The sequence below is a fragment of the Lethenteron reissneri genome, chromosome 23 (genome assembly GCF_015708825.2).
Source record: "Lethenteron reissneri isolate LAM-NWPU_2019-01 chromosome 23, ASM1570882v1, whole genome shotgun sequence".
NCBI lineage: Eukaryota > Metazoa > Chordata > Hyperoartia > Petromyzontiformes > Petromyzontidae > Lethenteron > Lethenteron reissneri.
The window spans coordinates 10,640,242-10,657,609 of NC_083801.1; the positions used below are offsets into that span (position 1 = coordinate 10,640,242).

General features: G+C 45.7%; 1 protein-coding gene across 4 annotated transcripts; it reads left to right on the forward strand.

Moving 5' to 3' along the window:
- The first annotated feature begins 1,582 nt into the window (after positions 1–1,582).
- On the forward strand, positions 1,583–9,498 carry SNAP47 (synaptosome associated protein 47). Of its 4 annotated transcripts, none has more exons than XM_061557113.1 (4): positions 1,583–2,009; positions 4,360–5,350; positions 5,623–5,741; positions 6,589–9,498. In XM_061557113.1, exons 2-4 carry the CDS (start codon positions 4,366–4,368, stop codon positions 6,733–6,735), a joined length of 1,251 nt encoding a protein of 416 aa, XP_061413097.1. In that variant the 5' UTR covers positions 1,583–2,009; positions 4,360–4,365; the 3' UTR covers positions 6,736–9,498. The 4 variants fall into 4 exon arrangements, with proteins under 4 accessions (XP_061413097.1, XP_061413099.1, XP_061413100.1 ...); XM_061557115.1 differs by having other exon boundaries at positions 1,583–1,992; XM_061557116.1 differs by having other exon boundaries at positions 1,583–1,860.
- Positions 9,499–17,368: the final 7,870 nt, after the last annotated feature.

Sequence of the window (17,368 nt, forward strand, 5' to 3'; positions counted from 1 at the left end):
ACCGAGCAGTCATTCACGAGCCTCCTCCACAGATGCCGATCTTGACCCCGCTCTGAAACCGGTGAAAATCCAGACAGGTCACCCCCCACTCCCCTCTTGTAAGATGGCCACGAGATGCCTCGCCAAGGGCGCCACCAAAACTGCGTGGCAAGGAAGGGCCCCTTTGAGTGGCAGCAACCGTTGGGGGAGGAAAGAGGGCTTCTAAATTGCAGTGTTTTGTGTTACATAACGTGGGCTCCCTAGGGGGCTCAGCTCTGCTTCTCTCTTCAAGTTACCATAACGACTCGCCCAGATGTGTGTTTGGGACGTGATGTGTTTTTTTCTTCTTCTTTTAAACCGTAGGCTTAGAGGAAATTACGCAAGAGTTATGACAAATCGCAACTGCGAGTGGAAATTAGCGACTGTACTGTGCAGGGAGTGATTGAAGAAGTGAAATTTAAGCTGAGCAGAAGAAACAACACAGGGCAAATTATCTAAATGAGAAAAATGAAACGTTGATTTGGTGATACTGCATTGGCACTAGTGCACAAAAACGAAAATAAAACTCACATTCGTTAATAACACTGCCTTAAAAGGAAACTCATATAAAAGGTGACGTTTCAAGTAATGTCCTTCACCACACATGAAGAAAGGAATCATGTACCGTGAAGAACATTGCCCGAAATGCCACATTATATACCGTAAGGTATAAATACTTTTCTTAAGTATCTATACAACAGGTTCTTTAAACAATTGAAAATATATACGAGGGAAGCAGTCAAGGCGAAGTGATGTAAAAATTTGAACGGAATCATGGAAATGAACATTGTGCCTAGAAAAGAATACCTGCTATGGTATAGCATGCTCTTGAGAGTGTTTGCTATACATTGCCAAATAAGCCACTTCATTGAGCTGTCATCTAGGGCCAGGTAGCTTCTGAAATAGAGCTGAAGAGCTCAGTGTAAACTCAACATACAGCACAACGAAACGGACATTACAATCAGAATATTTCTTTATGCAGGAATCCGATGAGCTCTGAAACTCTTTCTCACAGATGTTCAGTCGGGGCGGGGCAGAACAAAATATAAAAAACACGATCGGAGTGCAAAGCATAGGAAAGGTAATCAATACAATTAACTTAATAAAACATACCGATAAAATATTTGTTTTTATTTTACCAGGTAAAGGCCCAATCAGCTGTTAGCTAATGTTTCAGACTCGGGCCTGGCCACACGCGATACAGGAACGGTACTTGCACCTAACAAACCCACCAAATAATCGTCTCCCTATATTTTAATCCTCGGCAAATCGGAGGCGCCCTTTAAACGAACAGCGACGATTCGGCACCACCCCCACCCCCAGGACTCGAACCCCACCGCCAGCCACAGCAGCTGCAGGAGAAATTGCTTCTGTCTGACGCGGCACAAACACTGCCCCCCACCTCCCAGACAGGGGTTGTGAAAACCACAACCCCTGTCTGTGAAAACCACAACCCCTGTCTGTGAAAACCACAACCCCTGTCTGTGAAAACCACAACCCCTGTTTGTAAAAACCACAACCCCTGTCTGTAAAAACCACAACCCCTGTCTGGTTCGTCCCGCACTGATGACGCCTCCGCTGGGAGGAGACGGCATCGCGGGGCCGCGTCGCCTTGCGGATGAAGAGAAAAGGGAGAATTTTCACGCCGTTTCACCTAAATAGATCTTCTTATTCGTGTTGTTGTTGTTCCCATTTACGGCAGTGCCATTGACGAACGTGTCGAGTTTGTAACTTCGCCGTTCGACACAAGGACGGGCTCGTAATAGCCGCGGCCTAGCAGACCCCGCCGTGCTTATTCGTCCACACTCTCTCGGCTCGTCAACGTAGGCGAAGGACACGGAGGCACGTATTAATGTCGGACTTCTTTCGTGCCGTACGTAGCCAGCCGTGCTGATCGGAGGGCACCTGCAGGACGCGTCGACTCGATGTACGAGTGAGGCTCTTGCGTGCGTGCTCGCCGTGCGAGACAGAGAAGCAGTTGTGTGCGTGTGGTGAGTCTCTCCCCGTCTCTCATGGTTGATCTCACGGCCGCCCAGGGTTTGTTTTTGTTGTATATTGTGTTGTTATTATTATTGTTGTTACATTTGAATATGAAAGTCGCACTCGTAGCGTCCGTGCGCGGTAGAGTAGCGGCCTGCGCGCTGCGCTACGAAGTCGGCCACCCCAGTTCGATTCACGCTCACCGACAACACCAACAATGATGATTATCTGTGACAAGTCTATTGGGCCCTCCCCTAGGGCGACTCAGCCTCAAATAAATACCCGGTGCGATGTGTAAACATCGCCAGTGGAGAGACAAAGGCGGCCGGGCGTGGTGCTGGCCACCCACCGCCCCCCTCGTGTGCCACCGTGCCGGCCTTCATTGGTGCCACTCGCTCACAGCATTTCCCCCCAATAGTCTCTTAACGCTGTGTGCGGGGAGATATTTGTTGTGCACGTCTCGTAGTTACTGTCAGTCGTATCTACCCGCATCTTTATTGGTCCACAGCCCTCCTTTAATAGATCCATTAGCTGGACGAAGGGCCTCTTCTCCACGCACTTGTGGTACATGGGTAGTTGCGGGTCGTCTCGAATATTGGCCAATGATCCGTTAATTTGATATCATTCTACACTGAAACTTAGCTGTGATCGAAAATCAAACTCCGGGTGGTCAATGTCTTATAGCGGTGAGCTGACTTAAAAATAAACGAATAGCTGAATGGGCTTTACCCGGTAAGAAAAAACATAGCTTAGTGGTATTTGTCAGAGGTGGGACAAAGTCATTGTTATGCAAGTCCAAGTCGAGTCTGAAGTCATCAAATTCATGACTCGAGTCTGACTCGAGTCCAAGTCACATGACTCGAGTCCACACCTCTGGTATTTGTTGTATATATTTTAAGTGATTTGTTTACCTTTCCTATACTGTACGTTTCACCCCTATTGTGTTTTTGCATTGTTGTAACGTTCAGACCTGTCCCCTATTGGACATGTGTGAAAAAGAGCTTGATAGCTATTCGGATTCTCCCAGTATAAATACACACTCTGACTGCTGGTCACAGGGCCAGGTTAACCCATGAGGCTAATAAGGCCCTTAATGTCCCTTCGTTGTGTAGACCCTCTCTCTCTAAGACCCTCCCGGGCCACGTTTGAAGCGCTGGAGCAAGCCGACACGGTAGCACGGCCATCGGAAATGTTTTTTTTGAATTGCGATTACACCATTCATGACTTTTCTACAGCTAAATCTAAGGGGGGGGGGGGGGGGGGGGAACGTATTGTTTGAATAAATCGGTGTAGTGATGTATTTTATGTAGTTACCTTGAGTATAAAACATTTGATAATTTGTACGTTGCTAATTAAATGTTGGTGACTTAATTTTGTTTTTTGTAATATGTAATGCATAAGGCCCTCCTATCGGCCGTAGACCACTCATAACCTTTTATCCGGCCCTGACCGCGCCACCCCTCAACTGTATTTTATTAAAGTTTACTTTATTACAGTACAGTTGTTTTTGTTATGATGGGCTTTTACTCTTGTGCAGGGGTTCTCGTCATTAACAGACTTTGATGACAGTGCAGCATAATGAGTGGGTGGAGTGGTGGCGCAGTACTTGCTGCGGCTCTGGAAAACAGGAAATGCCGAGTGATATCTGAAACGGTGATGGGTCTGCATGAGGCCGCACTGACCAGCAATGGTGAAGTACCACCGTGTGGTCATATAACCTCCGCAGCCGACATTGCGTGAGGAGGCATCCATTAGTAATAGGATTAGTGATACCTTTATATCTGGATGAGAGTTCATTGGGACAAAGAATCGTTGAAGCCAGACTTACATTGCCCTGTTATTGCTGCCAGTATTTGTAATTGCATGTTGACTACACAGGAACGTTGAGTAACAACATTTTAATGGAGCCAGAGAAACGTGAATAACGTTGGTAGATTACATGACTAAGCTTGTGTGTATTTTTATGAATTGCCATAGGAAGAGACCATATTCATTTGGAAAGTCCGCAGGAAGCTTTTTGACATCACCATCTTTTACCGAATGGCTTCTAGAAGGTGGCATTTCAGAACTACGTATGTCCGCCCTTCAATTGTCTCTTATTCAAAGCGTAGTGCACTTTTGTATATGATCTGCTGTTGAGGTGTTTGTCGTATTGTAATCAGAGTTTGATAGATGCCACATTAGGCAATAACACATTCAACACTTCAAGTCATGATCATTTTTGTACAATCATTGAAGATGAGACCATAAACTCGCTGGACCTGAGAGGCCCGTTTAAACATGGGTGGCTGCAACCCATATTTGAACTTAGCATCTCGGTAGTGCCAGCTCAGCAAAATAACTCTAGGTTCCTTTTTCCAGGACATCATGGAAAGCCCCATCCGTACGTGGCGGGGGTCCTACTACCTGATATCCAACAAGCGTTGGGTGCCCGGACGCTTCTGCCTCCTGCCCGGGCGCCTATGCTTTTACGCGAACAAGGACAGCACGACGTTGTTCTCCACGCGCCTCGCCGATTTGTGCGAGATAAAGAAGACGACTGTAAGCCTGGTGTATAGTGCCCTGGCCTTGACACACGTGGGTGGCGTTGCCTGCCACTGGCTGTCGGGTCTGGAGCCAAACAGAGATGCCGTCTTCAACGTGCTCGAGCATTTCTGGAGGGAGGAGCTTCTCGGGGGTGGTTCCCAGGCCTCTGCTTCCTCCACAGCGCTGGGACAGCACCTGGTGGCCACGGCCACGGGCTCACAGCGCCGGCTGGAAGAAGCGGCGCAAGCTTTGCACCACCAAGGGCAGCAGCTGGACGGGATCGGGCAGAACCTGCAGAAGATGAACGCTGATCTCTGCATCGCTGATCGGCTTCTAACGCAGCTGGAGGGGCCCTCATTTTTCAGCCGTTGGACTAAAACTTCGGAGGATGGCAGCGAGCGGAGGCATGTCCAGAAAGAAGCATCGGCTGGCCCGGGAGGAGGCCACCAGGATGCAGCCACAGGGCTCATAGTGCGTGTGCCTGTGATGTATTCGCGAGGCCGAGGTACGGAGTTCCATCATGGTCACCTGGCCGTGCTTTGCTCGGCACTGGAGGTCCAGGACGCGGCCGGAAGGCAGGTGCACATGTACCGGCGAAGTGACGTGGACGAGATCGAGGCACTCAGCCCTTACGAAGTCATTGTCAAACAGCGGTTTATTGGGCAGCCTGATGTTGTTTTCCTACTGCTCTCTGCCAAGATAACCAATACCATCCCTGTGCTGGAGCAGCAGTACCGGGAAAAATTCTCTGCATATCCCACTTATCCCTGGGGTCCGGCACCTACTATCAAGAGGAAAACATCTGGACACAAGTTAATTCAAACAGGTTTGTGTGAAATCGACACATTTTGTCAGAAAATATACTTGTTGATTCCAGCAGAAATATGTATATGTATTATATAACTTGCGTTATCACGTAATTACATGATTTTTTTTACCATATAAAGTAATTGGTGGTGCGAGTTTCTTCTCTGGGTGATGGACGAATGCGCTACATACGCTTACATGAGAATACAATACAGTATAAAGTATTTGTTGGTCTTTGGGCACCGCGTGCTTAGCCTCATTGTGTCGTACCACTCTTCACCTTCATTGCAGCTGGCAGGTGGCTGGGTGGCCTCATGGGTGGTGATGATGAAGCCTCAGAAGCTGAAGGAAAAGTTCAGGTGCAGAAAGGGCAGACAGTGAGTGATGCGGAATCAGCCCAGCTGAATCAGGTAAACATGCGAGCCACCTATTAACCCGCTCTCATAAACCTGTGTTATGGCAAAGTGCTGCCCCTAATGTGTATGTTAAAGGTCCCCTGAAGAAATTTCAGAAGCAGTCCTGTGACATCTTATTCAAAGGATGTTTTATGCATTTAACAAACAGTAATGTCGTTTGTTAACTTGATTTAGTTATACACCAAAACCTTGTTCATCGCGGAATTTCCCATTGCGGATTTGACCTTTCGCACCAAATTTATTGAGGTGCAGTTTGCCGAGTGTGCCCCAATGGCTCGACCATTTGCGGTTGAACACAAGTTTCCGATAGTGTGCATCGTAAATAAGTACTGTACTAATTTCCCTCTGCTCGCGATCCCGAGTAAGAATTCACAAGCCATAATCATCATTCATAGTAAGTATTTTTTGTCAAGTATTAAACTGCTTAATATTGACTATACATGTCATTAACCTTTACTTTATATTCGGATTTACTTTTACGTGTACAGTATATTATCGTGCATTATATTAAAACAAACAATTCTAATCATACTTCCCATTTCATGTTTGAGATAATGTGTCATTATGAACTGTGAACCAAACCCTATTTTTCTCATATGCCTTTCAGTTTGCGGATCGCGGATTTGCAGATTGCAGATATTTGCAAGAATGTAACCCCCGCGACAGCCAAAGTTTTGGTGTAAAAATGTTAAATTTACATATGAAGGGTGTGCCATTTCATTCACATTAACAGTCGGAGTGGCTCATCTCACGAACATTTTGAGAGGGTGTAAGGCGTTTTGAATGAAATTCTAAATGTAGCCAATGACAGTGATTGACATCCTCAACTCGGCTGCGCCAGGTGCTGACAGGCATCAAGGTACTGGCACTTGAGTCGGGCGCGGAGGTGGAGCGACAGAATGAACTTCTGGAGGACACGAGCTCGCTGGTGGACCGCACCACCTCGCGCATCAATGCAGCGGATCGCCGAATCAAGAAGCTACTGTGAAAGGATGCGCCACATGGCCCATCTCTTGATTTAATCATCGGCATCATTTAAATATTTCACGTGCTTTGTTGCGCCAGTAAAAATTCTCCATACTTGCGGAAAATCCTGTGCTTTTGAATGACGTCCTTTTTTAACAGATGCCGTCTCACCATTTTTTGGTACTGTGTAGAATTACTGAACGGTTTTGGGATTGGTATTTAACTTTTGCACTTTGAAAAGTATTATTCACTTTAATTCAGGAGACTTGAAGTTATCAGGTAGCGTAGTTCAATGGGGGTTTGTTTGTGTCTCCCCTAACGTAACCACATATATGGTCGTTGTGTGGCCTGGTAATGTGTGTGGCTTCTTTCAAACCCACTTAAATTGATGATGCTATGATAGCACTATAGGGCTAATATTCATTGAGTGATAAAACTGCCAAAATACATAACCTTGGTGCTTTTCCAATATCGCTGGATTTATTCTCGAACACACCAGTTGGCTGAAGTAGTAACTAATTAGCGTTTTGTTTACATGACAAATCCCTTACTAATTGGCTGTGTCAGGTGGTGGAGGGTTACGACACATTCATACTTACGCGATCTAACAACAACCTTCATTGTGAATTGCTGTTTATGTGACCATGGGCACATGAAGCAAAACAACGAAAATGACTTCAGCAACAAGTGAATCAGGCCTATAATGTATTATCGTCAATATTTTTTTTTTACCGTCAAAAGTTAACAGGAGTATTGATGCATCAATTTTGAAGATCGCTATATTAATCGAATCGTGCATATACGTGTTTTTGTATGACTATATGGGTTAATGTGACCCCTCCAACCATCACCTTCTGAAACATTCACCACATTGTTAACATTTATTTTTTGAGGTAGTGAAGTGGCTCAGGTTGGCCCTGCTGAGTTTCTGGGTTTGAATCTGGGCAGCCAGTCATAGGTTGATGGTCTCAGTCTGGCTATTTAATAACTGCACTAATAAAACACATTTTCATTGGTTTTGCCTTTCATTTGGGCTAACATCTAGTCCTGAAAATGAAATAATATCAGCTCTAATCTCATGCAATGATTACACTATGTAACACAATTTTTGTTCCTGGGTCGTAAGTGTTATTTCGTAATTGATTTTGCCTAAAAAGTAGAGAAAATGGCTATTATTCTCAACAAACTTTGCTTTTGTGATCAGGACAGTCATACTTTGAAATTGACTTATTATCAATGAGAAAACGGGCGAATTTGTGTCTTTTCGTTCACATAAAGTCAGAAAAAACAACATGAATCAAAATTAACATGTAATTATACTAAAGTAATACAAAAATGACGACAAAAGATTTAGAAGTGACTAGTTATTCGAGATTGTTCCTCCCCACAGAGAACTCGGTCCGCTGTGGCCAGTCTCGCCTGTGGTAGTGCGCCTTGGTGTCTACATCTTTTGTAGTAAAATTTGTATTACTTTAGTATAAATAAATGTTAATTTTTAATCATGTTGGTTTTTTTCTGAATTAATGTGAGCGAAAAGACAAATTCGCCCGTTTTCTCATTGAAAACAGGTACATTTCAAAATATCATTGTCCTGGTCACAAAAGCAAAGTTTGTGGGGAATAATAGCCATTTTCTGTACTTTTGAGGCATGAGCAATTAGGAAATAACACTACCCAGGAACAACAACAAATGGTGACACTTAATTTCGCTCAAGCAGGGCAGGTGGGGAAGTGTTGCCCTCTAGTGAAGCTACGGGGTAACTTAAGAGATTTCAAGAGCAGGTCACAGTGATTCGTTTTTACATGTTCATTAAAATCTCCTGCAATGGTTTGAATGGTTCTCCATCGCATGACATGATGCCTATAGTTCAATGGGGATACAATTGAGCCAACAAATGTGTATTTCAAAACCTGAAAATAAGTGCAAACACAATATTGGACATATTGGCTTTTAGATAACATCAAAAACGTCATAACCTTGAAATGTTACAAAATCTAACCGCCGCTTGCCGGGATACGAACTGCAAGGTCCTTGTGCCACGCAAATTGAGTCTCCGTGTGTCCCGTGACTCCTCCACACCGAAGCACAACGAGGGGGCGCTAGAGGTTAAGCAAACGGGGCCCTCGGTATCGTCGTGCATGCCATAGTCGTGAACTGAACGTGTTCAGTACCAGTATTCATTTACTGTATAAGCAAACAAGTCTTGTAACCATGTTAGAGCATGTCATTGGTCGACAATACTATGTAAAAAATGGAACGTGTATTCATGCGTATGTAAATGACATCTGTTTTATATCCTGAACTTAAAAATCCCTGTCCATATATGTATTGATAAAGAGGTGTAATTATTTAAACTGACGGTGCAATGTGACATGCGTTTGTATTTTAAATACAGGTTCAGCATTGATGCAAACTATCTTTTGGAATGAAAACCTTCAATTTGCTGCAAAAATGGAGTTAACTAATCTTGAATTTGTAAGAAGTTGCGGTAATTATAAATGTCATGGGTGACAGGTAAGGCACTGCCCATGATGATCGGTAAAAAAAAAATGGTGCAGTGGAAATACAAAAGAAATACCATTTTATTTAATACACTGTTGTTTGTAATGCCTCGTCATTTATATTATGTATTCCATTTGCAAGTGTTTTATTTCCAAATAAATTTTACATATTGTGTGATAGTTTGGATTTTGTTATCACTAAAGCTAGCTGTGTTGACCTGTGGCATCCAGAATGAGTTCATGTTCCAGCATGGGGTTAACTTAATAGACGATTCCATTATCATCAATACAAATAAATACCACTCGGTGTGAAACGCACACTGGTGTTCTTCATTTGTCTTTTTAAATCCTTTATATTAAGTTTGCTTGCTTGCTTGCGCGCTTACGACCGTGCAAATCTTTCGGTCGTTTTTTAACCCACTTCCCATGATCCAATCGAGCTGACATTTTGCACACAGACTCGTTGTGCGTGACAATTTATTTTCTTGAAAATATTTTTCCATAACTTTAAACTTTTTAGGAAATTTGTTTTTATATTAATTACCAATTGCTTAATGGTGGCAGGCAATCATCTGACCCATAGGTGGCAGCCATCTCAAGCCAGAGGACGAGAGGACTCGAGCCGCCACGCATATAAAGGATTTATAGTGAAAAACTTTGTTTTTACGGGTTAATCTTTTTAAATCCTTTATATTAAGTTCACTTGCTTGCTTGCGCGCTTACGACCGTGCAAATCTTTCGGTCGTTTTTTTAACCCACTTCCCGTGATCCAATCGAGCTGACATTTTGCACACAGACTCGTTGTGCGTGACAATTTATTTTCGTGAAATTTTTTTTCCTAAATTTTCCACTTTTTAGGGAATTTTTTTTTCATATTTAATTTAAAATACCAATGTGATAAAAATGAAACTCTTACTCAAGAAAAACAAATGAATAATAAAATAAAACCGATGCCACGCATATAAAGGATTTATAGTGAAAAACTTTGTTTTTACAGGTTAATTTTTTACTTCCCCATATTTTTTTTATCTCAATTGTGCTATCGTCATGCGGAGATGAATAATCAATTTAAATCTCGCCTCCTACTGACGAACCAATCCTCAATTGCAGGTCACGTGCCTAGTTACTTTGTACCCACAACTCCATGTGGTACTGGAGGTCCCCTTTCAAATATGTTGAGATGAGATGTTACGCGCTCTGGGATGCCCCGGTGTTATAGGGTGGTATATGAAAGACATCGCTATCACCTTTAAGAGCAGCAGCACCCTTTGAAGTGAGAGAATGCACTACAGAAGTGGATACAACATCTTTAAACCACTCGCAATCTGACAAAAGTTCAACTATTAAAACATTACCAGGTAGTTGCTTACAAACGTGACCACCTGACTATGCATCTATACAGGTTCTTACTTTTTTTGTACAGCTCAAGTCTCATAGGGGCAGGGAGACACTGACAAAGTGAATGTGTATGGTGAGCAAACGAGCTAGTTGCTTAATAAGTAGATGTCAGTGTTTTCGCAACGACTTATTTCTGCTAAAAGACAACTACATAGTGTTTCCAATCGACTCCACCGCTCCTGTGGTGGACGTGTCCACAGCATGCCCGCAGGGACAACGGGAGATCGTGAGCCGAGAAAATTAAATGCGACTTGGCCGGGCGTTGACAAATAATAGCCTATGTAAAACGAATTTAACTGGCGGTAGTCAAAGCACTTGGGTTTTGAGCCTCCAGGCCTCCCAAACATTAGTTTGGGGCTACTGCTGTTGACACTGATAAAGGGTGGTGACTACATCAATGTCACTGCTCAGTGAATGGGAGGTCTTTTAAAATTTTAAAAGAAAATGTTACAGCATTGCATTTATTAAAATGCACGCACCTCTTGTATGGTGCATGCTTTCTTGAGACGTCTCGTCAGTTTGCTGTGGAAGTGTGATCACTGACAATGTCAGATGCCATCAAATTATCCTGCCAAGGGGAGCCAGGTTTCAGCATTTCATGCTTCGGCAAATTCTGAAATAATAAGCAATGAAGAAACTTCACCCGTATTTAATGAACACTGACAATGCTGTACAACTTTGCGATGCTAGCTCTATACAACTCTTGCCTTGATTCCATCCAGGTGTGTCCAATCTCATCTTCCCAGGTCTCTCGCCTCACGCCAGCTCCACCTTCGCAACCAGCATCGCTCCACGTGATCTCTCCCCACGTCTCCATTCCCCGTGCACAGAGCTCGCCAGCCCGATCAGATCTCTTCCTCCCAAGATCTCCCCATCACGAACGCGCATTCCTCTAATATACCTTTCACAAATTCTTCGTTCACCCCTCTTGTCCATTTTTTCTACAAATAATTAATTAATTTCATGATGAACCATTAGTATTTCCTGTTCGCCAGACGAGTCAGAAATACATTTGCCTCCATGATGCCTGATAAAAAAAAAAGATGTGTATTTGTTTCTCTCAAAATCCATATCGGCCAATTAACCCGTGATAGATCCCTACTATTTGAAAGGGTAACACAGTTGTTAGATCCCCAACTCACGATCAGGAGGGTACGAGTTCAACTCCTGGTCGTTAGTCTACTCAGTACTGTACTTCATCTCACCAGGTTGGATAACATTTGCACCATTGTGGGAGATTTCACCGGTGATAAAGATAGTTCCACTCGTCATGGGAGTGTGTGGCGTTCCCTCCAGGAAAGGCACGTGTGAGCAGAAAAGGACCCTGGGAGATTGATTTGTCTTTGAGTGTATTGTCCCTTTTATCGTTATTTTCTTCAATTTATTGAGGATTATAATCACGAGATAAGGTAATAATGTACACAATAGTGACTTCTACACAGAACAATGTGCGATTGTGACAACTGGATCGGTCCTCCTGCCGTGCTGCACTCATGATTCGTATCAACTGTTTTGGATTCGTATCAACTGTTTTCCCAACCTCACGATGTAGCGTTTCATCATCATTGACATTCCAGCACCATCATAGTCACAGCATCGTAATAGCAGCATCACAGCACCATCATTCCACCAGCATATTTGCATCCTCGTCATCTTCATTCCTATCTTAACAGGTCCATCATGCCCGAATCGTAGCAGTGTCTGCATCATCATCAATCATACAACAAGATCCATTGTCACAGCGCCACCATGATCCCAGCAGCATCACAACGGCACCACCCATCTCAGCCAGCTCTATCCCTACAGCGCCACCATCATCCCTGCAGCATCACAACGGCACCACCCATCTCAGCCAGCTCCATCCTTACAGCGCCACCATCATCCCAGCAGCATCACAACGGCACCACCCATCTCAGCCACCTCCATTCTTACAGCGCCACCATCATCCCAGCAGCATCACAACGGCACCACCCATCTCAGCCACCTCCATTCTTACAGCGCCACCATCATCCCAGCAGCATCACAACGGCACCACCCATCTCAGCCAGCTCCATCCTTACAGCGCCACCATCATCCCAGCAGCATCACAACGGCACCACCCATCTCAGCCAGCTCCATCCTTACAGCGCCACCATCATCCCTGCAGCATCACAACGGCACCACCCATCTCAGCCACCTCCATTCTTACAGCGCCACCATCATCCCAGCAGCATCACAACGGCACCACCCATCTCAGCCACCTCCATCCTTACAGCGCCACCATCGTCCCAGCAGCATCACAACGGCACCACCCATCTCAGCCAGCTCCATCCTTAGAGCGCCACCATCATCCCTGCAGCATCACAACGGCACCACACATCTCAGCCAGCTCCATCCTTACAGCGCCACCATCAAACGCCGGACCAGGCAACTGCCGCAGTGCCGAGCCGCGTGCGACATCCGCCGAGTCGGATGTTGTCGTGGTGACGCTGGGGATTTTTTGCGCGATAGCCGACTCGTTGGCAAAGCATTCCGGCTGCTTGCTTGCTTGCTGCTACTGCTGTTGTCACACGCCGTGAACCGCGGCCGAAGAGCACGCGAGATGGGGCTCGGGCGAGGGTCAGGGTGGGAGGGAACGACAACAACAGCCACCGGCAAACACCATCGCTGCCGAAGGCTACCAAACCACACCATTTGGCCGTTCCAGTCCCGGTAGTTTCAGGAAGGTTGTCCCCGTGTCCTACCACCCAAAGGATTTTCTATGAATTGAGATTTTCGTGAGTTTGTTATGGAATGTGTTTGTCGACATGCGGGCTCTGCACGGTTGGCGACGTTTGGTCAATTTTTCACTTACAGGAGTGTCTTACGCGTGGGAGGACAGCGGAGCACCCAGAGAATAGTTGTAACATTATCCTTTGTGTTATGAGACGGCTATAAACTACAGTCGTGTGTTGTTGCTGTAATTACGACAAATTATAATTGATAGTCTTGCGTCGATGAAAAAAAAACACGTGTTACGGGATAACGCGTGCGGTTCATCACAGATGGGCTCACGAACCCACTTGCTCTACCATCGCTTCCGTGACACCTCGCAGTCCAGGAGGGTTGGAAGCGTCGCACATCTACGTGATCCAACTACTTTGAAATGTAACGATCATTAGATTGAAATCGATTCTTACGAGACGTGCGTTGAATCGTGCGCATAACAGTCAATGATGGTATGTTTCGATTTAAAGCTTTCGTGACTGCAGGGATTCATCTTCTTGATTCTTTTGGTAAAGTCACGTAGAATGGAAATAATAAAATAATAAAATATTTTATCATGTTTTATTTTATTATTTTATTATTTCCGTTCTACGTGACTTTACCGAAAAAACCAAGAAGATGGTATGTTTATTAAATGTTAGAACGAATTCGGTAGCTTGGTGGGTGGGGAGCAGAGGTGGCTTCATCTAGCAGTGGATCGACCTTCGCTGCTCCTGATGATGATAATAATTGCACGTGAATCGAACACAACGGTTTCTTTGAGAAACAGGGACGGAACAACGGAGCAACGAGACAAATGAAAACAAGACGATGCAATCGACTCGTACAATCGACTTGTGAACTCGATCAATCATCACCCCTATGGGCAGCAAACGCACTGGGGGCTCAGACCATGAATGCGGCTTGCACCGAGACTCCTCGCCTGGCTCCACCCCCAGCCTGATCCTTTCCACACACGTGGACTTGTCCAAGCTGCCGAGATTCCATCAACATCTTGACTGGAGAGAGCTTCAGGGGGGTTGCCCCCCACCCTCTCCCCCCCTCATTTGCTACCCCCCCCCCCTCCCAAAAAAAATCGCCAATTTTGCCTCGCATATTTGGCGAGGCGAAAATACCACGCATCGGCGGACGCAGACTACACAATCTTGTCATCATCTCAAATTCTGATCATTTTGTCTTTGAAAACAAAAGTGGCCCTCGCTGCATTAAGAGGTCACGCGCGCCTCGCTGCGCCCGTAGCCGCGCCAGAAGGCCACGCACGGTGTGGGTTGTCGCCACTCTCACGCAGTGCCGGATGAAGCTAGTGCGGGGCATGTAGCATATGTTATAAAGGGGCCCTAAATTTATTAAAAAATGTATATATATATATAAAGACACTATTTTTTTACCTGCAGCCAGATAATACGACAAATCGCCAACCTTAAACACCCAATCGTTCATAAAAATTGAAGGCAGTATAGTAAATTTCGATTTAAAGCTTTCGTGACTGCAGGGATTCATCTTCTTGGTTCTTTCGGTAAAGTCACGTAGAAGGGAAGTAATAAAATAATAAAAATAAAACATAATACAATAATTCTCACGACGTTTCGGCCACAACACAAGCAGCCGTCCTCAGGTGAAGACCAGGTCTGTCGGGGAGACAACGTCTGAATGCAGTACATAGTACTATAGTAATAGAGCAAGTGCAGAATCACTGAACCGGATATTGATAGCTTGAAAGCATTTAGCGCGGGCCCCTTGAAAGTGCGAGGCCCGGAGCATGCGTGGCTACTTTTACTACGAGGATCATCGGCACTGCTCTCCTGTTCGTGTTTTCGGGTCGTACTATCGCGTGTTGTTCGACACGACGTCCCGCGATTTAGCGGCTGTGGTTTCGCAGCATCGAGCGCAATGCAACAAAAGTGGTCCAAATTTATAATTCGCACTTAGCAGGCCGATGCCTGCTTCACCTTTGTGCTACCCAGGGACATCTGCAATCAGGGAGGGGCACATAGGCTAATAAAAAGAAAAACTACATTGACATGAGATGTGATGTACTTTTGAGATGCTGGGGCATTTCATCGCCCAATAGATAGCAATCAATTCTCCGTGTGCATCAACAAAAGAACGCTCTGCAAATTAAGTGCAACAACAGAGCCTCGCGTGATTTCACGCAGTCGGCTCCAGCCTGAGACTCAGTGGAGCGGATGAGAAGTGACATCTCAACAACAGCGACTAAGTATGGGAGCAGACGCAGTGCACACCGCCACACGCCACGGGCTAGCAGTGCTCGGGCAGGAATTAGGTGAATAATTTCCAATGGAGTCGTCAATGCGAGAGAAAACCGGCAATTTGCACAAAATTGCACAGTTGCGCCCCTTTCCCACGCGCGCGGGGATGCGTGGCTTCGAGGGCGGGCAGGTTCTACCTGGTTCAACCCCCAATCTGGTACAAGAACAATAGCTGCCATTCGCCACTAAGTGACGGTGATATCACCGCAGCGCAGTTGCCAGACCAGATGCATATTGAGATGCCACGTGAAGCGTCGATGGTTCGATAGCAAGAGGTCACAGGACGAACCCATTTGTTATAGGTTGACTCGCTGAGATGATTGACAGATGCACCACCTGTGCTCCCCGCTGTGCCAGCTTGTTTTATTTTAGCCACCCGGTGCTCCGCTCATTGTTGTGGGTGTCGCTACTCCATCATCGATTGTTGTTGGAGAGCGACTGCCTCTAACTGCCCAGGAACGTCTTTCACGAATCATCTCGGCAGAGGTCAATCGTGATATCGCCTGTGCCAGTCATCAGCTCCAAATCCTCCTGTACCACATCAGCCCATCTTTTCTCTAGCCCATGCCGTGTCCATTTAGCACCCTCAATCTGCCAAACACAAGCTGCTTGCGCACGCGGTGGCTAGGCATGCGGGCTCCATTACCCTAGCCAACGTAGCCTTACTTACCGGATAGCTCACTGATGGGACGCTGTCCAGATCTTCCAAAGATCTGTAAGTTCCTTACAAATTACAGCCTGGATAATCCTAGTTTGGATCGTAGGCAGGTGACTTCCACACACTGTTAACTAACCGATGGACAATGGGTGGTGGGGGGGGGCACGTCCAGAGCATTCTTTAAATATTGCGGAACATGCCCTGTGGTCCAGACAGTTGTCATAATGGAATATAGGGCAACCTGCCCATGATTGATACCCTCCGTGAGCAGTTGGCTTGGGAGGTTATCTTTGCCCGGTACTTTACCTGGTCTCAGGCTCTCGATTGCTCTTCGCACGTCCTCAACAGATGGCACATCAGTCAGCCACTCACAGGAGGTGGCACCACCTCCTCCAATATTTGAGGCACTGGCACCCCAGCAGGATCAAACCCACCTTGCCCGATGTTTTTTTTATCTAAACTGAGGAGTTTCCCCTCCCCCAAGACCTCACAGAAATGTTCAGCAAATCTGCAAACCTGTTTTTGGGGGTCAGAGATCGGATCACCACTATTTCACTTTAGTGTGGTAATGGGTGTGGCACTCCATGATATTTTTGATGGAATTGAAAAAAAAAGTGATTTGCGATTGCGAGCTGCTTAGGCAATTTCCATCTTTTCACCAACTCGCGACAACCATTTATCCTTGCAGGACCAGATGGCTCTCGAAACCTCTGCACGAAGGCTGCGGTAAGCCTCCTCATTCTCGAACATGGGATGTTCTAAATGGATGGGAGTTGGCCTGTCTCTTTTACTCAGCTTGCCATAACACCTCCTCCCTTAGACAGTGTTTCTGGGAAAGTCTGGACTGCATACCCAATGCAGCCAATGCAGCTGCATGAGCTACTTTTTTAAACCTCGCCAATTTCCCTTTGGCGTCAGGAAAAGGGGTGGGGGGGGGGGGACAATGCCAACCCCAGCTGCAAGCGATGATGAAGTTCTCGCCTGCAAACCCACACTCTCACACAGAGACAAAGAACCACCGTATAGCCTTCACAGATTGTTGGAGAAAGTGCTACTAGCAAGCACCTTTGAAGGCCAGCAAGC